This window comes from Pteropus medius, unplaced genomic scaffold, assembly GCF_902729225.1.
Source record: "Pteropus medius unplaced genomic scaffold, Ma_sr-lr_union100, whole genome shotgun sequence".
Lineage (NCBI taxonomy): Eukaryota > Metazoa > Chordata > Mammalia > Chiroptera > Pteropodidae > Pteropus > Pteropus medius.
Window position 1 is genome coordinate 2127409 of NW_024354875.1, and position 24466 is coordinate 2151874.

The following is a 24466-nucleotide window of genomic DNA, read 5'->3' on the forward strand; positions in this document are numbered from 1 at the left end:
CTAAGCTTTCTGTCACTGTATAATAAGGGTCCTCCTCCTCTAGTTTCCAAAAACAAGTTCCTTATTTCCTTCTGAGCCTTGACATCTCACACCTTCAACCGCCATATTCCTACACATTTGTGCTGTTCAGGATGATTTATATACTTTCTGAGATAATATAGGTTTTTCTCTCCCATATTCTTCATTTCTTTGAGTCCTCACTAGCAGCCTTTTTTTTTTTTTTGAGGTAAACTTTTTTATTCTCAGAAAACAACAACAAAACTTTGATCTTACATCATTAAAGTCATCTTTGGTCTTTACGTACATTAGTTTTTTGTTTTCTGGGTGTTTTTGTTTGTTTTGTTTGTTTGTTTGTTTACTAATTTAAACAACTTTACTGTCTGGGTCCGATAATTTCACCTGATAATAAGAAATATAATTCATGAAGAAGATAAAGAACAGAATGACCACTACCTCCCAACTTACTTCAAGCACATGAGATTTATATTATCACTGGTAATTTCATATCCAAGAGATTAGAAAACCCAATGAGATAATGTAGAGAAAATATTACATAGTGATTAAAAGTAATAATTTTGAAATCAGACTGCCTTGATTCATTTCTGACATTTTAAATTAAATTTATTGGGGTGACATCGGTTAATAAAATTATATAGGTTTCAAGCATACAGTTTAATCATATTAAATAAGATCTTATGTATGTTGCATTGTGTGTTCACCACCCAAAGTTAAATTACCTTCTGTCACCATATATTTGACCCCCTTTACCCTAATCTACCTCCTCCTACTCAGTGACAGTTTTTAGCATCCACATTTCTAGGGACAAACTGCTCGAGGCAATCTAGTTTTTTCTATCACTCTACTTAAAATTATTTCAGCCTCTGTCCACTGTCCAAAGCCACTGTCTCTCGTTTTTAGAAATATGTTATATCCATAACCACTTCCTAGAACCAAAGTCTGTATTATTCCTACATTGCTTCCATAACAATTGACTACAAACTTAGTGGTTTAAAACAACACAAATTTATTATGTTACTGTTAATGTCAGAATTCTGACACGGGTCTCACTGGACTAAAATCAAGTTTTTACTAGACCTTCATTCCTTTCTGGAGACTGAAGAAGACACTATTTACTTGATTTTCCTGATTCTAAAGGTCACCTATATTCCCTATTTCCTTTCTCCATCTTCAGAATCAGCAATATTGCATCTCTCTGATCATTCTTCCATAGTCACTTTTCCACAGCCAGGGAATGTTCTGCACTTTTTAAGTATACTCCATACTGGACCCATCTAGTGATCCAAGATAACCTCACCCATCTCAAGGTCTCCAGTTTAATCACATCTGTAAAGTCCACTTGCCATGTACGATAAGAGATTACAGGTACCAAGGATTAGGACATGGACATCTTTGAGGGACCACCATTCTTCCTACCACAGTATTATAAATGATGATAATGTTGAAATGGTGGCATTAAGAAACTCATTTATCACATCAAAAGCAAGTAAAATCTTATTCTTACTTCTTTTTCTTGTGCGTTTTCCTAAGACAGAGTTGTTTCCAAGATCCACAGCGTCTAGGAAATAGCAATGGAGGTGAGAAAACAGAAATGAATAAATAAAATGCATAAATATTAGGATCTTAATGTTAGTGAGAGACAGCAAGTATTAAGAAAGATATTATTATTTGCTATTTTTTTCTACAATAGCGATATATTATTACCTTCATGTAGTCAAGAGGACTCATCCTGTTAAATATGAGTCCATCTTCAGAGCCAGCAATTCTGCATCTCTCTGACCTTTTGTCCACAGGTATTTCTCCCTCTCTCCACAGCTTGGAAAGGTTCTTTACTTTTTAAGGCCTATGGGAGTCTATTGGGCCCACCCAGTTGATCCAGGATAATCTTCCCCATCTCAAGGCCCCTTGTTTAATTATACCTGTAAAGTCTCTTTTCCCATGTAAGATAACATATTACAGGTCCCAGGGATTAGGACATGGACATCTTCAAGGCGCTATCATTTTGCCTACCACATTATTATAAACAACAATTAGGATGAAATTCTGGCATTTAAAAAACTCATTTCTCACATCAAAAGCAAGTAAAATCTTATTAATTCTTACTTCTTTTCCCCTTGGATTTTCCTAATGTAGAGTTCTTTCCAAGATTCACGGTCCCTAGAAAATAACAAGAGTTGGTGAGAAAACAGAAATGAATTAAAAAGTTACAAATTTTAGGATGGTTCATACTGTAGAAGCCTTGAATTTAATAAAGATGTTTGAATGTTTTTTCTCTCTTTCTTCTGAAAGAACTAAAACCGTACTGAATTGAGAAGTAGGAGTCCAGGGTGGGCTCTGGGTCTTCCACTATTTCCCAACAGCACTTTGGAAAACTCTCTTAAATCCCTTTGTACTGCAGTTTACTCAAGGATAGGAACACATATCCTATCTGTTGAGATCTTAAAATTTTTGTGAGATGTCAGAGCCCCCTCGGCTGGGCCCTTAGTGACCATGGAGAGCAGCAGAAATATTTAATCCTTTTATTTGTGTGAAAAAATGAACTTGTATTGCGCTTGTGCCGTTGAACTTTTGTAACAAGTAGCTCAGCCCACCTAATGCAAAACATAGAATGTGTGTCATCTAAAACCTCAATGAATTATTTTTTTATTTAAATAAAGAAAACAAAAAAAAAATATTTAAATAAAGCTTTTGTAGCCAAGAAAGACATTTCTTCTTTACATCAAGAGTGTTTAATTGTTCTTCCATCTTTTCTATGCCTTGCCTGTCCCCTAAATAGATTTGCTTTCAATGTCCATAGGATTTGGGAGTAAAGGAAAACACAGCCAGTAATCTATAATTAAAAGAGTTAAATCTTATGACTCCTCGCACTGTAGAAAATTTGGAACATGAAGATGTGGTGATAACCCTCTCTGTCTCTTCCCATCTAAAGGAAAGAGATCACTACCAAATGGAGTAAAGACCTACAATCACTTAGCCTATATGGAAAATCAAAGAAGTGTTAAAAAGCAACATTTTTTTTCCCATAGGCTTGCAGCCAACTAATTTGGCAGTGAATCTGGACTTGAGTTGCCATAAGTCAGCATACAATTCTTTATCACACTTGCAAATTATGATAATTTGCTGCAGAAACATTAATATAGTATATTTGAGAGTGGGGTTCTTCTCCATACCTTGTTGGGATGTTTTGTAACATATAGGATATAATCCAAAGTGTCTTTCTAAAACAATAAAACTTTATTACATTACTTCTGATCTCCGAGGGTTTGAATAAAGGGTTATAGATGTTTGCTAGGAGTCTGGGCTGTTAATTCTGCCTCTTCTGGTAAATTTCTATGAGTAATATGTAAAAGATTCTTAAAAATTTTGGTAGGGGAGTTTTACCATCTGTGGAATGGGGGAACAACAATTATCTGACCTATCTTTTAGGTTTTCTTTACGGTATCTTTTGTGCAAAGATACTTTCAAATATCATTATAAGGCCAGTAGCATGTTGAGGGGCATCTGTGAAAAGTTATAAATTAAATTTGATGGTAATAACCAGAAGTTTTCCTTCTGTAAATAATTAAAGAGCAGGACCAGAGTTTATTGAGTTTTAAACAAGTTTGTGACAAAAATGAACAAGTAGCTTACTGTCCCATTTCTCTGCTCTCTGCGAAATGTGTGGTAAGTAAGGGTGGACATCATTATATAATCATTATATAATCATTATATACTTTGGGGAATAATGTGTCTGAGAACATGTAGTAAGACAGCACTGCTATTCAACTAGAGCCACCTCATTAAGCCTCAGTTCATAATGATTTCTTTCTTTGCAGTTTTCAAAACGGTCACATGGGATGGATGCAGAGAATGGCTCCTGGGCTGTGATGTGTGCTCAGAAAAACAGGAGCCCTGAACTCAGACTCCAGATGTCCTGGGGCCCAGAGATGGCAGTCCTTACCCTTCTCATCAGGATCACTTCTCAGCTCAGGGCTCCAGGCTCCGGGATGCTCATTTTTCACACTGGACTCTGAAGAGTCTCCACGTCTTCTTACTGCAGGAGGAGCAAATGTCCTTTGAAGGTCATAATGGGGAGATTGGGTAACTAGATTATCCAGTCTTCCTCTTACCCGCTTGCTTTGTTGACAAAGGAATCAACAGAGGGAAAACTTGGGAAACTCTGAAAAACCAGGGCAAGACCCTCCCTCCCTCAGACGTCCATGATCTGCTATTTGTATTCACGTGACTATAAGTCAGTATTTTGTCCCTCCTGTCCCCTGAGGCTAGGGCTAAGATATTTCACTCTCAGTAGGCATCGCTGCTTTGTCTAGGCCCATTGACTTTTGCACGGGATTATCTTTTTTCTTTTACATGTAGCTTTATTTTTGTTGTTTTGGTGTCTGTAATTGTATTATTAGCTCTGTTTCTCTCCCAGGGCAGTAATGAAAACCTGGTATTAAAGAAGACAGAGCTCTCACTTGGCTGCTTCCCAGAATGACTAGTGAACTAGAACCAACCCCTCCCCTTTCTAAAACTCCTTGGAATTTTTACCTGAGAAAAAACTGAAAATTCTATTGTGTTTGAATCATTGACTTCTTTGGGTTTATTTGTTACAGCTATTAGCCTAATACAAAAGTTAAAATATAAACCATCTTAATTTAAAACATTTATATTTTACTTTGAAGGATATAGCAAAGAATTAGAATGAATCTTTTGTAGAAAACATTGTTCATCTGTAACCATGAAGGGTGCTTATTTGCTCTTACTTGTTTTACAAAGTCTTTTCCCAGGTGGAAGCGATTTTCTCAAATCTATGGGCTCTACAAAGTAAAAGGGAGAAAACAGGTATTTGGTCACAGCAGTCTTACATATTCTATGACAACTAACAAGGCTGATGGGCTTGTGATGATAACAATGTTTTGAGGATCATTTCCCTCTCCTCCCAGTTCTTGTGCCCAGGGTCATAATGCTGAGTTCCTGCCAGCTCTCGTTTTTACCCTCTATGTGAATTTGTAAATGACCCTTAAACATTACTAGCTCCAGTTTCATCATCTATAAAGGTAAAAGATATATCGAATTTGGGGGTAAGAGGAAGACTGGATAACCTAGTTACCCAATCTCCCCACTAAGGTTTTTGTGAAAGCAAAATGAACTTTTATTCACAAAAGCCCTGTGAAAAATCACAATGTAAGTCAATAGTTTAACTATAATTTGGGTTTGAGAGTAGTTGGTCTAAAGCCATTTTTTCCATCAACAATTAAATAGCAACACAAATTATTCTTTGAAGATTTTTTGAGTCTGGTACTAATGACAATATTACCAACAAATAGTGGAATGCAGTAATTACTGTGCTCTATAGACTATGAAGTATGTTTGTAGACGCTAAGTACCTTAATTCAACTCTTTAGCATAACTAGATATGATAATGTATAGTAAAAAAAGACTGTCATTTTACTAGCATGTTATTGCTACATTTTCTGTATATCAATTGTTTTGGCTCATTCAGTTAAACAACAATTTATAATGCCTTCTTGCCTCCTTCCATTTTCCAATTGGGTCAAAGAAGTTAAATGGTGACCCAGAAGTAATCGAACTCAAGGCATATGGAGAATGTCAGAATAAAATTCACCAGGAGAACAGGCTCTGCATTTAGACTCTGGATATTTGCTGTCCAGGAATGCAATCTTTATATTCTTACCTGGTACCATCGGGGGTCTTGAGCAGGTGGCTTCTTGGAGCTCTTTCTCGCTTGATTCTAAGGATTCAAAGTTATTGATCATGGTACAAGGAATGGAATTCTATAGATGCCTTAGTGTGTGATCAAGAAACCAATTCAGCAGGAAATACCCTAATAAAACTTGAAAAAAATCTTGAAAACTCATGCAAATCGCAGCCTGCATCCAGGCCACCCTGGTCTGCCTTTCTGAACCACCTTATAGGTTAGTGATGCTCCGTGCCCTGTCCCCAGAGCAGGGACAATTCACTGGCAGGGGGAAGCTCTGTTCTGTTCAAATCTTACCTTCTTACACTTCTCTCTTACCCCTTCTACTGTTATTTCACGCTTCATCCTCTTTCTTTTGTGGGGAAACCTTGGGAATCTTATGTTGAAGAAAGCGATTCTCCTCTACCCCCTGCCAACCTTGAACTGTTTGCAAGGCTGAGAAATAATCTTCTTTTGCATCTGAGCCATAGATCTATTTTGGGACCACCTTTTAGAGCAGTTTGTCTACACTAAGACATGTTAGAATGTGCATTCTCTATAATCAGGGGGATTGTTTCATAAACTATATACATGTCTAACCAATGTACTTTATACTTGAAACTAATAATAAAATAAATTTTTTTAAAATTACAATTAAATTTAAAAAAAAGAATGTGCACTCTAAAAAATAAAGCAAATTTACTTTTTCCATTGATAGTTCTAGTGAGCAATTGAATGACTACATTATTTAAAATACTGATGTTTTGTAACATCAAGACCAGGTAACAATTTTTTCTTTGTTCTTAGATCTTTTCCTAGTGTATTTCCATAAATAGACATGTTTCTAATAATCTCTGAAGGAGTAGAGAGGGAAAACAAATCACCAGTTTGTACACTAAAGAGCTACAGATCTTATGGCAATTCATGCAGCATATAGGAATGAGGAAACAACATTTTGATAACTGTTTCAAGCTCCAGTTTCACAAAGGAAATAAAGCAGAACCCAGGACACTAGTCTTGTCTTTCCCTTCATCTCCAGGAGACTTTGCAGAAGACCTGAAACATGTATGCGATTGTGTTTTCTAGAATCAGGGGTAACAATGTCTATCTTGCTTACCCCTCTGTGTTGTTGCAAAGGAAAAAGTAAGACACTATTTGCAAAGGTCCTTTGAAAAGTCACTATGTATATCATGACCTACTGAAGAAGTCTGTAAAAACAGTGGTTTGGGTTTCAAACCATCTTATCCATTTCTGCTAACACTAGAGAGCTGGATGAGTTGTCTTTAGACACAATTCAGTTGTTGATCAGAAAACAATATGACCTTCCAATAAAGAAATATTAGCTTTCTCTTCTCTGTAGAAATCACCCAATAAATCCAACACTTTATTGTCATAGCAACTAGTTAGTTTTAAAACCAACTCATTACTTTGCTAGCCTATTTTTACTATATAATCAATATATGGACACATAGGTCGATTTATAGGACCTATCAGTTAATAGGCCTCATATAATGATTTCTTATTGCTTTACACATTCCAAAAAGGTCAAGTAAAATGAAGACATTGAGATTCCAGGATAAACTGGCTCCATGGTACAGGATGAACTCAGAATAGGTTTCCTCAGGAAACAATAGCTCTAACTCGATTCTCTGCAGCCCAAGCCTTTCTCTCCCACCTTTTTACCAGGCCTCCTTCTTAGTTTCCAGGTGGAGGCTTCTGGGGCTTGCTTCCATCACTGGATTCTGTGGAGTCCTCACTGCTCATCACTGCACAGTGGAGCAAAACCTTTTAGGGTCTCATGGTGGGGACACAGAGACCATGGATAGGAATCCCATAATGAGAACTCTAGGGAGACCTGGAAGCTATGCTAACTCAGGTGACCCAGCTCTGTGCCTGAATGTATGTGACCTGCAGGTTGTTCCAGGTCCTACACAAAAGGTGATGAAATTCATGCGTAGAGGGCAGCTTGGCCCCTCCCGCACCTCTTCTTACCCCTACTCTCATTCTATTTCTTACCTCCGCCCCCAACCTACCTTCAACCTTATGCAGCCTCTTCCTTCCGCCCTGATTCTACCTCTCACTTCTACCCTCGATGTAATTCCTAACCCCATCTTATTTTACCTCTTGTCTTTACCGTCAATCTTCCTCTTACCCCATCTTTGTTCTACCTCTGACCTCCACTCTCATTCTACCTCTTTTTTTCTTTTCATTTTACTTCTTCAGTTTTCTCTCGGCTCAGCCCATTTTTTGCTAATTACTTCTGTTTCTGGCGATGGTATCTCTTTCTACTTCTCCTCGTCTTCACGTGTTTCTTCTGCTTCTCCTCTCATGAATACCTTGGCTATTTGATTTTTCCCCTTTTCTTTAACTCTGGCCCCAATATCTCCCCTTCTTTGAATAGAGAACTATACTTTTTGACATCAATACTTAAATTTACCACTGAGTTTTTGGCATTTTTCCAATTCCTGTGGACTTTCTTCTACTGAACTCACTACATAAGGCGCTGGTTCCCTCCCTTTGCTACATCTAACCAAGGCCACCTGGATTGACTCCATGGGCTCTGATGACATGTCCCAAACCTTTGCCTGGTACCACGATTTACATTTTACATTCTTTTAGTCAGCCTGGCTTATTACTATGTCAGATGCCTGGTTATAGTCAGTCCTTGCTTGGGCTTGCCATTCAACTTTTGGGTTAAAAAATGTCTTTTCCTGCTATATATCCACCAGATATATAGAACAGGAATTGATTTGGTTTTCATGATTGGGTAGCTCTGTTCCTGGACTAAATTGTAATAAATGGAGAATTTTTATTTTTGTCTCCTTAAAAAGGAGTGAGCACCCCTCACTACTATTAACAAGCCCTTCTCCCTATACTTACACTGCAGGGGGAAAGCTCACTCCGATTTCTCTCCTTTCCTGCTGCTCTACTCTGTCTCTCTTTCTGTGCCTCTCTTAACTGTTTTGTTTTGTTTTGTTTCGTTTTTGTTTTTGTTCTTATTTTCCTGCAGCGAGCCCTATTTTTATCTGAGAGAGTTCCAGGGCCTTTCTGATCACTGTGGACACTTTACCTTCTCAGTGGTATTGGGGACAGCCTTTTGTGCCTTCTTTTTGGTGACTGTCACCTCAAATCAGTCAGCAATTTATCTTCTCTCTCTTTACTTTCTACCAGTTTTTCATTCATTGTCTTTTACTCATTCTTTATATAGCTCTCTTTGTGCTTCTCCCATTTAAAAAATTTATTGGTATTCATTTCCTTCTGCATCTTTCTCTCGTCGTACTCATTTCCTCCACATTTTTATCACTGTCCCCAGGGCTGCGTAGGGTCTAGGGTAAAGCAAAGTTTATGTCTAGGACACGAGAAGGTGCTAAGTGTGAGATCTTCCTTCCATGTGCCGAGGGTCTCCTCCGCCTGGCCCTGTTGTCCCCTATGTGACATTTCAGTTTACCCATTCTCTGTCATGTTTCCTACTTTCTCCTGTTCGTCTCTGCTTCTTAATTATTAATGTGACCTGTGAATACTGCTTCTGTATCAATTTTGCGTTTTATTTTCTTCATCTTAAGCATTCCTGTCATTACCAAGGTCCTTCTCCTGTAATTATGCCCACCACACCGAGTCCCTCCACCTGCCAATTCTACTTCATACTCATCACACTCCGCCACTCAGTCTTATCTGCTGGCTCAGACTCTTGAGCACCTTGTTCCTTCACTTGTAGGCTTTCTAGTGCATTCTTGTTGTCATTGGTTGTATATTTTCTCTTTACATTTATCTGCTCTGTTTCAGAGAGGTCCTCTGAGCGTCCTTTTTCAGGTGAGGTTGTACCTAAACCACAGTTTGATGCATAGCTATTTTATTCGCATCAATCGGTGTCCAACAGCAGAGTTCAGTCCTTATTCTCAGCGGCTGAACTTGCACAAAAAAACTGCTGTACCTCATTCTTTCTCCTCTGAAAAACGAAGATGACATACCATTCTTTTAAGGTGTTTGAGAAGATTAAATATTGCCTATATCATTATGAGGGATATTGTGACTGATCTGAAAATTAACTCTTTTGATTAATGTCTTAAATGAATTGTATTTAAAATAATTTAATCACATTATTAAGAATGTTATAGATTAAGGAGAAGTCAAGAGATGTAAGCTGTCGTTATTAGTTACTAAAGTACCAAAGTGTTTTTTCAGGGGCCCATCAGGTATTTGGCAGGCAGCTCCTGGCCTGCAGCCCCAGGAATGATGGGAGAGAGTTTGCAAGGGAGGCACCTGATGCCCATGGTCCTGTGTGAGAGACTCAACAGGTAAACCCTGGCCCAGGAGGAACACACTCATCACCCCTCCCTCACATCTGCCCCTGCAGCGCTGGCTGCTGCTGGACGTAACACCAAAGCACTGAGGCCACAGCCAGATGTGAGCAAGTCAGATGCAGAAAACTGTGAAGCCAGGCACATGGGCAGTAAGTCCCAGAATTGTCAGGAGTCGGCAGCAAATGCGTTTAAAGAAGATAGGAGAAACCTTTCCAGACAACCAAGGAAATGAAAGCTGTTATAATTCCTTAGAGAAATTGCAGAGGCAAGATGGACAATTCTGGGTAATGAGTATTAAAAAGAAGCAGCACCCTTACCCACCCAAGCAATAGGACCAGAATAGCAAAGGATCACAGAACAATCAACAAGAACAGACCATCATAATGTGAGGCATTTGTGTTGATCCAAGTCAGGTAGTTTTCACCAGTTCCTAGGTGGCAAAAATTAGAAGTTTATTTCAGAAATTAAGGTGTGAGCTGTGCTACTCTCCCCTAATCACTTTTTAATCTTTATAAATTTGGTATTGAAGACACATCCCTCTCCCTAAGGTATCAAAACAGAGTCCATCTGGACCTGGCGGGTCCCACCCAACTCTTGCCATCACCCACACACTCTTCTGGGAGGGTCAGCAGGTGATCTCGCTGAGTGTCGTCCACGAGCCACCCAGGTAATGGACAATAGTTTTTCTTGTCACTCATTGCCATGGTGAACCTGCCTTAGCCTCCAGAGCTGCCCCTGACTGGTCGCCTTACCTTACTTCCCGTGCCCCTCCCCCCACACCCTCCCTCTGCACGTGTGCTCACGCCGTCTTGCTGGCCTTTCCGGGAGGCTCTGTGTCTGACTCTCCTCCACTTCCTCAGCTCCTCGTGTTCTTATTTCTTTATCTTTCCCTCTGCATTTATTTCCCAATTTTTGTCTCATGTTCCTGCCTTTTCTGTGATTTCATCTGTGTGTGTACAGGGTCAAGAACACAGGCTCTGGCTTCAGAATACCGGGTTCATCCTGCTCGTGTGACCCCAGAACAGGTACATACATGAGCTCTCTGATTTCTGCAAAATGGGCACCTAGTGATGCCACCCGTCAATGGCAGCTGTGAGCGCTAAACCCAGGACTGCCCGAGCCAATGTTCAATAAGCGAGCTCCTGATAATGTGGTTGTTTTTTATTGTGTTTTTACCCCTTTCCTCTACTTTTCACTGCCCCTCCTTCTTTCTCTCTCTCTAATACCCACACCACAACCACTTCCTCTCTTCTCTCTACATGAGTCTTTCTCCTTGAATTTCCTGCTCTTGAACAACATCACACATTTAAATCAGTCTCTTCTCCTGCCATCAAGAGTCTTCTCACCAACATTGACCTTGAGGTCATAGTTTTAGCCCTTCGCAGCTTCACACTAATGATCTCCTAGTAGCATCTTTCTAAATTATAATTACTTCCAGTTCCTCATCCCTTTAAATCTGGTTTACTGGCACATCGGGTTTCTGGTTTTTTGTCTTGGTTATTGGGCCAATGGGTCTCTTATCATAGCTACTCCTCCAGGATTGGCCTCTGGTCAGATGCTCACACAAATGCCCAACCCTGCCTTCTCCATGTGCCCTGACCTTTCTTCTCCACTCAGGACTCAGACCCCCACCTTCCTTTCTCCTTTCCTCTTGACAGATGAGAATCAATTTTTATCTAGTTGCAATCACCTTGTTCAAGGCTTTTTGGAGTATTCAAGTTCTCCTTCCTTTCTTTTTCATCACTCTCTTGACAAGTTCCCTGTTGGATCACTGAAGAGAGGGAGAGAGAAGAGGACGGTTAGACATCTCCATCAGATACCACAACAACATCTCAAATTTACACATTTAGGAATTTTTAGCTCTTGGGACCTGCTGAGCTCACTGAGAGCTCAACGGGTCCCAGTCCTCATGGTGAAGTTCCCCCTTCATCCCTGGGACAAAAGGAGAACCTCCAATAAGGGAGCCCTTATGTGACCCCCACAGAAAGGAGCCACCTGAATGTCAGGATAAAGGAGTCGTGGAAACAGCCTGTTACTCATGTAAAAAAAAAAAATTCAGGTGGCTGGGAAAGCATATGTCAAAATAAATACTAGAAGTGAAATAAATATTCTGACCTGTTCAAACTGTAAGGAGGAAACAGAGGAGTTTTCTTAGGAGAAAAAGTAAGATGCTATAGAGGTACATGGGTATAAAAGAGACAACTCAGGAGCTTTAAAAAAGCAGCTGGGCAAGAGAAGGGTGAAGTTAATTGGGTCGGGGAGGATGAGCCTTTCCCAAAGAGACACCAGAGGACACTGGAGGAATTAGAAAGACCTCCAGGTGGGGGTAGGGGGGTTGGGCAGATCTCAGGAACAAAGGAAGGACACCCTCTGAAGCTGCAAGCAGGGAGTGCATATTGTGGTGAAACCAAGAGGCTTGGACCATGGACTTGGGAATCTGCTAAGGAGAGAAGGTCAGGACATGTAGGTGATCCAGCAAATGTATAAAGGAAGGAAATAAACCAAGAAGCCCGGAGTGAGTGTCTGGGGAGAACCTGGAGAGGAGGAGCTTAGGAAGGAGGTGGGCCCACATTGCCCAGTGCTGATGGCAGGGGTACCTCTTGAGATAATAAACCTGTGCTTATAAACCTATAACCTGTGGCATCTCTTTAATGTTATATGAATAGATTTGAAATTCCTTGGTTTTAGATGCCAGACCTTTCAAAATCTTTTTCAAATGTATCCCTTTTGAACCAACTCTCACAATTTGTTTCTCACTCTCAGATTGAGAGAAATCTAATTGTCCTTGTTTTGCAGAGATGCTGGACCCTTTCACATTCTGTGCCTGTTCCTGTAGCATCTGCCCTCTTCGGTTCATATAATCATTTTTCCTGTGGATTCTCCATCATTATTTGGAGATGTTGGTTGATACTAAACTGTGTTGGAATAAAACATTTTCTAGGCAAGTAAGACAAAATTTACGGGAGGGCATCTTCTTTACTGAGTACCAATTAAAAAGTATAAAGCATGAGTCTCAGGAAAAAGTGGTAAATCAAACCTGTAGTTTTGTATAGTACAAAAACCGGTTTTGGCAGAGCAATTGATTTTGCGATTAATGTTTGTTTCACCCCTTGTGGAGAAAGAGTTAATAAAACCCTTTCTCCTTCTTTAAGAGCAAATTAGACCTCGGGTTAACTTTCTTGCTCATTATTCTGGACACATGATGAAGGTGGTCTCCCTTCTGTATTACTAGGCCAACACTGGGTTTAGAGTGAAAAGTGACCCATAACTGGCCAAATGTGGACTGGGAGGGACTATCTGTAAACTATAAGACATTTTACGTCTTCCTTCAGTGTGATGACTCTTGGGGTCCCTGAAAGTTTTCACTACGGAGTAGTTATATGACACATTGACTCCCATGAGTGTGGTGCTGCTCAGCCAGGGTGGATCCTACACCCACAGCTACACTGTCACTCGAGGCGGGTAGCAGTCAATGTGGTGGACCGCTGTGTCAGCCACTGCAAGGAGTTCCCCGGGAGAGGAGCAACTGATGCTGCCTTCCTGGGATGCTATATTTCCTGTCATTTATCCTTCTAAGTAAAGCTTTGGGTCTGGTTGTCTTATGAATCTAAATGCCTAGTTAAGCAGACATCCAGGTGAGTGTTGTACTATAGTCATTATACAACAAGCTTGGAGACAGCTCATGACATGTTTGGTATCTCGACTGCTATATCCCTACTTCTCATCACTGTGTGTGATTCATGGTAGATGCTCAACAAATACTTGTAAAAAAAAAAATTGGCCTTGGACAATGGAAAGTAGGTAATAAACCTATTTACCAGCTTTGAAGCTTTCAAAAATGCGGTTTAAAGCAGGGTAGCTCTTCATGATGACATCGCTGAACAATGTTTCCAGAAGTGACAGGTCAAATGTCTTCTCCACTTCACTGAGAACGCCGTACACCACTCTTGGTACAGGGACCAGGTTTCTACAAGAATCTTGAGAATCCTTAAAAACCATTGAATAGAGAAAATATAAACAAAGACTTCCAAGTTATCAAAGTGCTCTATAAAGTGACTTTATCGTTAATGTACTATAATTTCCTTACATAGGTATTTTCTTATGTAAAGTTTTAGAATTTCTATATATTTGTATGGCTATTAAGTAAAACAAGTAAATCCTTATTCTTTAAAAATGCCCATTTGTGAATTTGATCTCACCTTTGTTTATGTTAGATGAAAGAAAGAACAATTTTGAAGAATAAAAATGGGTTCAAGTTAAATGATGTGTAACCCTTTCAGAGCCTGGTAAAATGTTTTATAAATAGACTTAACAGGTGATGAGAAGCTATTCTATTGACCGGATGATCCATGCCCATACCCCAGGATCGACTCAGCCTACATGGTTCAAAGAAGCCAGATAATGATTTTCCCCATACTGCAAACTTGGCCATGAAGAATGCATATTCATAAGGAAAGAGAAGATCGGCATCTCTATATTTCCACCTGTGTCTTTTGCTAAAATTAACCAAAATCTCAAGATTTCAGAAATACCAAAAGAGAAGAAAAAAAAAAGGAAAAAAACCTGAAAATTGTTGGACAAAGATTACAAGCAACCATTTCCAAATTTGTCCTACCAAGACATTGGTCCTCTGTGGGTTTTAATGTTCTCAGATCTAAGATTTTACACTGATGTTCATTGGAATGAAATGCTGTGTTAATTATTATTTAATTAATTCAATTCATTAAGTGTATTCATCCATTCATTAAAATTAATTTTAATTCTTAGTTTATGCTATATTGTATGCATTCCTACAAGGTGTCATACATTTACAGAGCACACCGCTTCAGATCCAGCCTCTCTCCGGTGCTACGGTCCCTGACTCCAGTGGGCACCGTGGAAGACCATCCCTGCAGTCAGGAGCAGGACTGTCTCTGGCGATGCTCGCTTCTCCTCTCCCTTTTTGCCTTATAGGTATGCTTACAGCCATACTTGAGAGGGTCCCCACTCATAAGAGACTCTTCAGTCGGCTCGTTGTTCCCTGATATCTGATTCCAGAATATCACAGCATAATTTAGTTTGGGGATGGCTCACCAGTTTGTGACATAATAAGCCTCACTTACTTCATATATTTTATTGGTGATGAATCCACGGTCACGGAGAATTTCCAAGAAAGGAAATGTCGTTTCTATTGCATCTGAAATCTCCACTTTATATTTTTTGAAGTGCTTGAGGGCAATCTCACAGACAAGCGTTCTGTCTATATTCTGGTTTACTGCAGACATCCTAAGGACAACAGGTACAATGATAAAATGGTCACCAATAATTTGAGATTCTTGTGGAGGCTGTAATATTTTACATATGAAGAATAGGCTGTGAAGAACCAACATATATAAAATAAGTTTTTCTGAGTAAACAAGAATAAACAGAATTGAAGCAATATACAAAGATATTATAGAAGGAAGCATGGAGGATAGGAAAGGCATACATAGGACAGAAAAAGTCCAGTCTGTCCCCGTCAAAACCACTGTAAATATATCTTCTCCTAAACATATCTGGAATATTTTTTATTAAAAATCTCTAGTCAACATAGTATTGTAAGTCCTAGCCACAGCAATCAGACAAGACAAACGAATGAGAGGCATCCAAGTTGGAAAGGAAGAAGTAAAACTCTTATTGTTTGCAGATGACATGATACTATATATCGAAACCCCTAAAATCTTCACCAAGAAAACCCATTCAAAATAATAAATGATTTTAGTAAAGTTGCAGGACATAGACACTATATATACAGAAATTTGTTGCATTTCTATACACCACCAACAAATGATCAGAAGGAGAAAGAAAATAGTCTCATTAACAATTGCATCAAAAAGTATAATACACCTAGGAATAAATTTAACCAAAGAGGCGAAAGCTCTGTCTTCTGAAAACTATAAGACATTGAAGAAAGAAACTGAAGATATAAATAAATAAAAGAATATATCTTGATCACGGATTGGAAGAATTAATATTGTAAAATGTCCTTACTACCTAAAGTAATATACAGATTCCATGCAATCCCTATTAAAATAATTCTCTCAGAATTACAGCAACTAATCTTAAAATTTATATGGAACCACGAAAGACTCCAAATAGCCAACGAAATTCTGAGAAAGAACAAAGTGGGAAGTATTATGCTCCCTGATATCAAACTATGCTTTAAAGTAGCATGGTACTGTCAAAAAGTAGGTATATAGGTCAGTGGAATAGAATAGAGAGCCCAGAAATAAATCCCAGCTTTTATGGCCAATTAACCTAAGACAAAGGAGACAAAGATATACAATGGGGGTAAAGACAGTTTCTTTAATATGTAGTATTGGCAAAACTGGACAGATATATGCAAAAAAAAGTTGAAATTGGACTACTTTCTCACACAATATACAAAAATAAACTCAAAATGGAATAAAGAGTTAAATATTACACCTGAAACTATAAAACTTCTAAAAGAAAACATAGGAAGTAAACTCTTCGACATCACTCTTAGTAATGTCTTTTTGTATATATCTCTTCAGGAAGGGAAAATAAAAAAAATAAACAAACGGCACCACATCAAACTAAAACGTTTTTGCACAGCAAAGGAAATCGTCAGCAAAGTGAAAGACGACCTACTGAATGGGAGAAGTTATTCATAAATGATATATCTGATAAAGGGTTAATATCCAAAATATATACAGAACTCATACAACTTAAAACCAAAAAAGGCCCAAACGATCCAACTGAAAAATAGGCAGAGAACTTGAATAGACATTTCTCCCAAGAGGACATACAGAGGGGCAACAGACATATGAAAAGACACTGAACATCACTAATCAACAGAGAAATGCAAATTAAAATCACAATGAGATATTACCTCACACTTATCAGAATGGCTATCATCAATAAATCAACCAATAACAGGTACTGGTGAGGATGTGGAGAAAAGGAACCATTGTACATTGTTGATGGGATTATAAATTAATGCAGCAATTATGAAAAACAGTATGGAGTTTCCTCGAAAACTTAAAAATAGAGCTGCCATCTGATTTAGCAATTCCACGACATCTGGGCATTTATCTGAAGAAAACAAAAACACTAATGCAAAAAGATATAGGCACCGCTATATCCATTGCAGCTTTACTAATAATAGCCAAGATATGAAAGCAACCTAGATGACCATCAATAGATGAATGGATAAAGAGGATGTGATACAGACACACACAATGGAATATTATTCAGCAATAAAAAAGAATGAAATCTTGACATTAGAGAAGACATGGGTGGATCCTGAGGGTATTATGTTAAGTGAAATCAGTCAGACAGGGAAAGATTAATATCATATGAGTATATTTACACACAGAATTTAAAAACAGCAACAACAAAATAAATGAATAAACAAAACAAAAGAGAAACAGACCAGTAGATATGGAGAAAAAACTGATGGTTGTCAAAGGAGAGGGGGCAGGAGATGGAAATTTAAAAAAAGAAAAAAATTTTAATTTGTACAAAAGTGAGATGGAGTAAACAGGTCATCCACAGAAGAATAAAATATAATGGAATAACAATAGAATCTAACCTTAAAAATGCATCTTAACAATTAAGAGAAAATAAATCTCAGAATGATAAATACATGGTGTCCCCTCTCTGACCTACAGCCATTCCTAAATTTTAAATCTAGTTAATAAATAATAAGATGTAGTTTGATAATGATATGATAAGGCATAAATTGAAATTTCACAAGAATATAAATCATTTGTCCTGGGATGTCTGCTTTGTGTTCATATAAATCTGTCTATTATTGTATGTGGTGAATCTTTTTAGGCATCTGACTTTCAGAAATGGCTGCTGTTTCTGTGATACTAATTGTAAACCTGAGTCTGGTTTACAATACTAATTGTAAACCTAATTCTAGTTCTTAGATGATTGTTTTATTTCTTTGACAGTAATGTTTAATCCCCATGATGTATTTCTAAATGTTATGAAAAATCATAAGCTTCCTTTGTGAAATTAGAAAGGAATTGTTGGCACTTCCTAGTACCTGATTTGCATCAGAGAATAATAATGTCACATTATTGTAACAAATTCTGTAAAAAATGAGTTTCTGGTTAATGATAGCAGATTGAAGAGAAACATTTGTTCTTTCCATTAAAAACTCCATTAAAGCAAATTGGGTTCACAATGATGACAATGAGAATGGCAGGGGGGCATTGGGCAAATGAGAGATTTCAACCAAAATCTATAGGACAAAAAAGTGGTCAGAGGAGCATTAATTGCTATTGTAGAAGAAAGTTGCTCTCAGTGGTCAGGAAAGCAACCAGTGTGCCCTGTGGAATCTTGAAGAGATAACGGAGATTGAATGGGAGGCATGGTGCTGAAAACTGGTGTGTTATTTGAAAAATGAAGAACAGGGTGTGTCCCCTCAACTTGCATCCTGACCACCTGGAGCCAGGCAGCCTCTCAGTGGCAAACACTGCTGTCTTTTTATCAGCATATGTTAGTGCTGCCTGTTACTGGATTTCATATATGGAATAATACATCATGTATGCTTTTGTAGGACTTCTTTTGCTCATCATCCATATTGTTGGACGAATAGAAGTTTGTTCTTATTGTTGAGTGGCATTCCATTGTGTGTACTTATCACAATCTGTTTAATTGTTTTCCTGTTGATGGATAATTGGTTTACTTCCAGATTAGGACTAGTATGAGTAAAGCTGCTGTTTTCATATAAACCTTTTTGTAACATAATGTTTTGATTCCTCTTGGGTAAATAACTAGGAGTGGAATTGTTGGGTCACTGTGTAGGAAGTATGTTTAACTGTTTTAGAACCTTCCAAACTGTGTCAAAGTCTATTTGAAATAGGTTTTCTAATTTAGCCATTCTAGTGTGTGATGTGATATCTCATGCAGTTTTAATTTCTGTTCTTTAATGACTAATGATGTTGATCATAATTTCATATGCTTATTGAAAATTGACATACTTCTTTTATGAGGTGTTTGTTCAAGTTGTTGGTCCATTTATATTATTGGGTTGTCTTCTACTTATTGATGTGTAGGGGTTTGTTTTCTATTATAGATAGAAGTATTTTGTTTGATATATGTCTTATGAACATTTTTTCTCAGTTTGGGGTTTGCCTTTCATTTTGACTGTGTCTTTTGATGCGGAGAAATTTTTAATTTTGATGAAGTCCAATCTATCCATTCTTTTTCTTTTGTGTTTTTTTTAACTTTAGTGTACTAAGAAATATTTCCTACCTCAAATTTATGAAAATATTAAAAAACTAATGGGTCTAATTCTGGATTTTCTCTTCTGTACTATTGATCTACTTATCTATCCTTATGTCAATAGCATATTGGCTTAACAACCAACTGTAGCTTATAGAGGTCTTGAATTCAACTAGAGAAAGATTGTCGTGACTTTTCTAGGTCTTTTGGTTTTCCACATGTCTTTAGAATCAATTTGTCAATTTTGACAAGAAAAGTATTTTGGGTATTTATTGGGTTTCCATTTAACCTATAGATAAATTTGCAGAGAATTGATATCTTAACAATATTGAGCCTGAATCACTCTCCACTTTTGTAGTTTTCCTTAATTTTAGCTGACAGTGTATATAGTTTTCAGTATAGATGTCATGCACATCTTTCATCAAATGTGTTCCTTTGTTATTATACATTTTTTGATGCTACCTTAAATGGTATTAATTTTTAACTCTTTATTGCTATTGTATAGAAATAGCACTGGTTTTAAAAAGATTAACCATGTATTCATAATCTTTATAAATTCACCTGTAAGTCCCAGTAAAGCATTACAAATTTCCTTTGGATTTTATAGAAAACAACCTTATCATTGGCAAAATAAAACAAAATTTCCCCAAATTATTTCTTTTTCTTATATTATTGCAGTGGTTAAGATTTTAAATACAATGTCAAAATAAGTGGTGAGAGCAGATTTCCCTTCCTTGTTTCCAATCTTAGAGAAAAAGCTTCACCATAAAGTGCAAGGGTTCTTTTACATTATATATGTATATTTTTAATGATATCAAGGAAGTTTCTGCCTATTGTTAGTTTGTTGCAAGTTTTACCATAAACAGATGCTGAATTTTATCAAACGTTTCCACTGAGATATTTATGTAATTTTCCTTCCTTATTCTTTAATAGTAAGTTTTATTGGTTAATTTCTGTAGCCTCTTCTTAAGTAGGAACAGATAACCACAAGTCCACAGACATTTCAAAAAATTCTCCAATGTCAGAGTAAAAAAAAATAACATTAAAGAAAGAGAAAAATTACTTTATAAACAGGGATAATGTAGGAACCAAGAGAAAAATTCCTCCAAAATAATATTTCTAGAGAGCTTTGAGAATACATATCTCACTCTATTATGCTGAGAAAATAAAACTACCACAGAAAGAGATAGTGGTCTTAGATACATTTTTTACAGTTGATATAAAATATTATATTAGTTTCATGTGTAAAACATACTGGTTAGACATTTATAAAGCTTACAAATAATCACCCTGATAAATCTGGTATCCATCTAATACCATATATAGTTATTACAATATTATTGACTATATTCCTTATGCTATATTTTACATTCCCATGACTGCTTTGTAACTACCAATTTGTGCTTCTTAATCCCTTCACCTTTTCCACTTTGACTCCCAACATCCTCCCGTCTGGCAACCATCAAAATGTTCTCTGTATTTATGAGTTTGTTCCTGTTTTGTTTGTTCATTTATTCTGTTTTTAGATTCCACATTTAAGTGAAATCATGGCATTTGTCTTTCTCTGTCTGGCTTATTCAACTCAGCACAATATTTTCTATGTCCATTTATGTTGTTGCAGATGGCAGGATTTCACTCCTTTTTATGGCTGCGTAATATCCCAATGTATAAATGTACCATTCATTCACTGATGGACCCTTAGGTTACTTCCATATCTTGGGTATTGCAAATAATGCTGCAATGAACATACGGATGCATATGTCTTTTCTAATTAGTGTTTTGGGTCTCTTCAGATAAATACACAGAAGCCAGATTACTGGGTCTTTCTTTGTCCCTTTGATAGCCATTGTTTTAAAGCCTATTTTCTCTGGTATAAGTATTGCTACCCCAGCTTTTTCATTTTTATGAATATCTTTTTCCATCCTTTACTTTCAGTATCTGTGTGTCTTTTAAACTGAAATGAGTCTGTTGAAGGTAGCACATGTAAGGATCTTGTTTTCTTATCTATTCAGCCACCCTATGTCTAGCAATTGGAGCATTTAATCCATTTATATTTAAAGTAATTGTTGATAGACAAGTAGTTATTGTCATTTTATTTTTCATATTTTTTATCTATATTTTTCTTCTTATAAAAGTCTCTTTAACATTTCTTGTAATGATTTGGTGATAATGAACTCCTTTAGCTTTTTCTTGCCTAGGAAGCTTTTTTATCTGTCCCTCAATTCCAAATGATAGCTTTGATGAGTAGAGTAATCTTGTTTGTAGGTCCTTGATTTTCATCACTTTTAATACTTCGTGCCAGTCCCTTCTGACCTGCAAAATTTTTGTTCACAAATCTGTGACAGTCTTATGGGAGCTCCCTCATAGATAACTAACTGTTTTTCTCTTGCTGCTTTTAAGATACTCTCTTTGTATTTAACCTCTGGCATTTTAATTATAAGGTGTCTTGGTTTGGGCCTCTTTGAGTTCATCTTCGCTGGGACTCTCTGTGCTTCCTGAGTTTGTATGTCTACTACCTTTTCCAAGTTAGGGAAGTTTTCTGTCATTATTTTTTAAAATAGGTTTTCGATTTCTTGTTCTCTCTCTTCCACTTCTGGTACCCCTATGATGTGAATGTTAATATGCTTGATGTTGTCCCGGAGGCCCCTTAAACTATTCTCATTTTTTCTTGTTGTTGTTCTGATTGGGTGTTTTCTGGTACCTTATTTTCTAAATCATTGATTTAATCTTCTGCTTCATCTAATTTCCTATTTATTACCTCTAATGTAGTCTTCATTTCTGACTGGTTCTTTTTTATGTTTTCTATCTTCGTTTTTATGTTTCCTATCTCTTTGTTAAAGTTCTCACTGAGATTGTTGGACATTCTTATAACCAATGTTTTGAATTCTGCATCTAGTAGATTGCTTGTCTCCAGTCTATTTAGTTCTTTCTCTGGAGTTTTGTTCTGTTCTTTCATTTAGGAAATGTTTCTTTGTCTCTTCGTTTTGGCTGCTCCCTGTTTTTGTATCTATATATCAAGTAGGATTGTCATGTCTCTTAGTCTTAGTAGAGTGGCCTTATATAGTAGGTTTCCTATTGGGCACAGTGGTGCAGTCTCCCTAGTTACCTGAGCCAGGTGCTTCAGTTGTGTCCCTTATGTGAGTTGAGTGGGTTCTCTTACTGTAGTTGAGCCTCGATTGCTGTTGGCACATCAGTGGGAGGGATTGACCCTCAGGCTAATTGATTGTGAGGACTGGCCATGACTACAATGAAACAGGTGTTGTGCAGGGGCTGACTCTACAGATCAGAATACACTTAGCAGGGCTCTGAGTCTGCTCTTTGGGCGTGTCATTTGTGGAGGTGATTGGGTAGTGTTCTGCTGTGGTCTGAAGCTGATCACTGGTAGGTTGGTTCTAGGACCTCTTGGGAGGAACTCTTTTTCTGGCCAAGCTCAGCCACTGCCTATGGTATGCTCTACAAAGTGATCTTCAGATGGTTGCTACTTGTGCTGGGCTTAAAGGTGCTTAGGGAAGGCTAAGCTGCACACTGAGGCTGTCTGAGCTTGGGACTTCTTAGCAAGAGTTATGAGGCATGCCAAGGACAGATGGTGCTTGTTCTGGGTTTGTGAATGTTTGAGAGATTTTAAGAAAGTTTGCAGTATAAGCCAAGTCAGGCCATTTATTTGGAGGGTCCACTGGCTAGAAGAGGTTTGGGTGCTCACAAGCTGGATGCAGCAGGGTCTCAAGAATCGGGGTCTCAGAGCAGGGTAGTCAGGTTTATGGAGACTCAGATATGGTACCTGGGTGGTGTGAGGGCTTAGCAAAGAAACAATGGCTCCTGCCAGCACTTGTCTGGGAATAAGCTGCCCCTCCAGCCCTCGCCTTGAAGCTGGATAAATCAGTTTCTCCTTGTATGTAGCTGGTTCCTTTTGAGCTGCTATCCCAGCTCTGCAGCTCAGAGAGAGGGAGTATGTCAGTGAGTAAGTCTGTGCATGGGCCTTTTAAGAGAAATGCCTGGGACTCCAGCCCCTGATCTACCCATCTCACTCAGCCACCATCTCTACTGGTATTTGCAGCCAGAGTTATGGGGACTTTTCTTCCTGGCACTGGAACCCTGAGCTGGGAAGCCTGGTATGGGGCCTGGGCCTCTCTCTCCTCATGGGGGACTTCCATAGCCAAGACATCTCTTTTGACTTTTAACTGCCACATGTGAGTATGGGACCAGTTCAGAGTCCAGGCCTCCATTACCAGTCTTGACATAGCTTCTTCTGTATGTCATAGGACTTCTGTTTAGCTAGACTTCAGGAGAGTCTAATGATGGTTGTTCTGTAGTTCAGTTGTAATCCTGATGATGTCCTGAGAGGAGGTGAGCACAGCATATTCCTACTCTGTCACCTTGATCGAAAGACTTCAATATCTTTAAAAATGATTTTGAAATTTTTTAAAAAATGTACTAAAATGGTTATAAAATAAAACTGAGGAAATACTCCAGAAAATTAGATTAAAAAGATTAAAATGAAAAAAAAAAAGAGTAAACTTGGAGAAAATATAAGCGGCTAAGGCTTAATTTAGGTATTCTAATAGCCACATCATTGGAGTTAAGGAGTCTGGATGAGAAAATGCAGTGGAGAAACATTTCAATAGAATCACTTAAAGAGATACCACGAAGTAAAAGATCATAAATTTTGTGAAAGGGCATAATTGAGTATTTACACAAATTAATTTTAAAAGAGCCTCCAAGGTACATCATTATGAAATGACAACACCAAAAAACAAAGAGAAAAACTTAAAGCTTCCAGAAAGAATTAAGAAGCAAGTAACCTATGGAGGAATAATAGAGAATAGATCAAGCCATCTCTTCAATGACTGTGACTCTAGAGCCAGCCCTTCAAAGCTCAGAGTGAATCAAAACAAACTTCAGACATGTAAGGTTGAGAAATCTTACTTTATAAACATTATTTTTAATATTTTACCTAAATTTCCATTATTCCTTCATATGTATATATACATAGTTTTTAAAATGTAATTTTGTAAATGCTCTTAAAATTTTATGCAATCACTATTTTGCTTATTTTGATTGTTTCCTAGAACATTTCTCTCTCCTTACCATCCATGTTACTGTTCCCTCCACATAATCTATTTTAATTACTCTGCATATATTCTTTCCTAAATTCTCCATAAGCATGTAATTCCACCCACCTATTTATATATCCTACCCATATCTTCCAAAATTTTTGTCACTGTATTATATTACATGATTTTCTTTTTCT

General features: G+C 37.7%; 1 protein-coding gene across 6 annotated transcripts in view; it reads right to left on the reverse strand.

Moving 5' to 3' along the window:
• The window catches only part of SP140L (SP140 nuclear body protein like), a 47160-nt gene that overhangs the window by 14247 nt on the left and 8447 nt on the right, over positions 1-24466 (reverse strand). For 2 of the 6 annotated variants that reach the window (XM_039855921.1, XM_039855920.1), the window contains exons 2-10: positions 15102-15264; positions 13818-13986; positions 11690-11770; positions 10376-10429; positions 5696-5752; positions 4764-4817; positions 3959-4051; positions 2122-2175; positions 1523-1576 (exon numbers count right to left, since the gene is read on the reverse strand). In XM_039855921.1, coding sequence (XP_039711855.1) covers positions 1523-1576; positions 2122-2175; positions 3959-4051; positions 4764-4817; positions 5696-5752; positions 10376-10429; positions 11690-11770; positions 13818-13986; positions 15102-15264 — 779 coding nt within the window. The remainder of the gene's footprint in view (positions 1-1522; positions 1577-2121; positions 2176-3958; positions 4052-4763; positions 4818-5695; positions 5753-10375; positions 10430-11689; positions 11771-13817; positions 13987-15101; positions 15265-24466) is intronic. The other 4 variants (XM_039855922.1, XM_039855923.1, XM_039855925.1 and 1 more) reach the window with 4 other exon arrangements.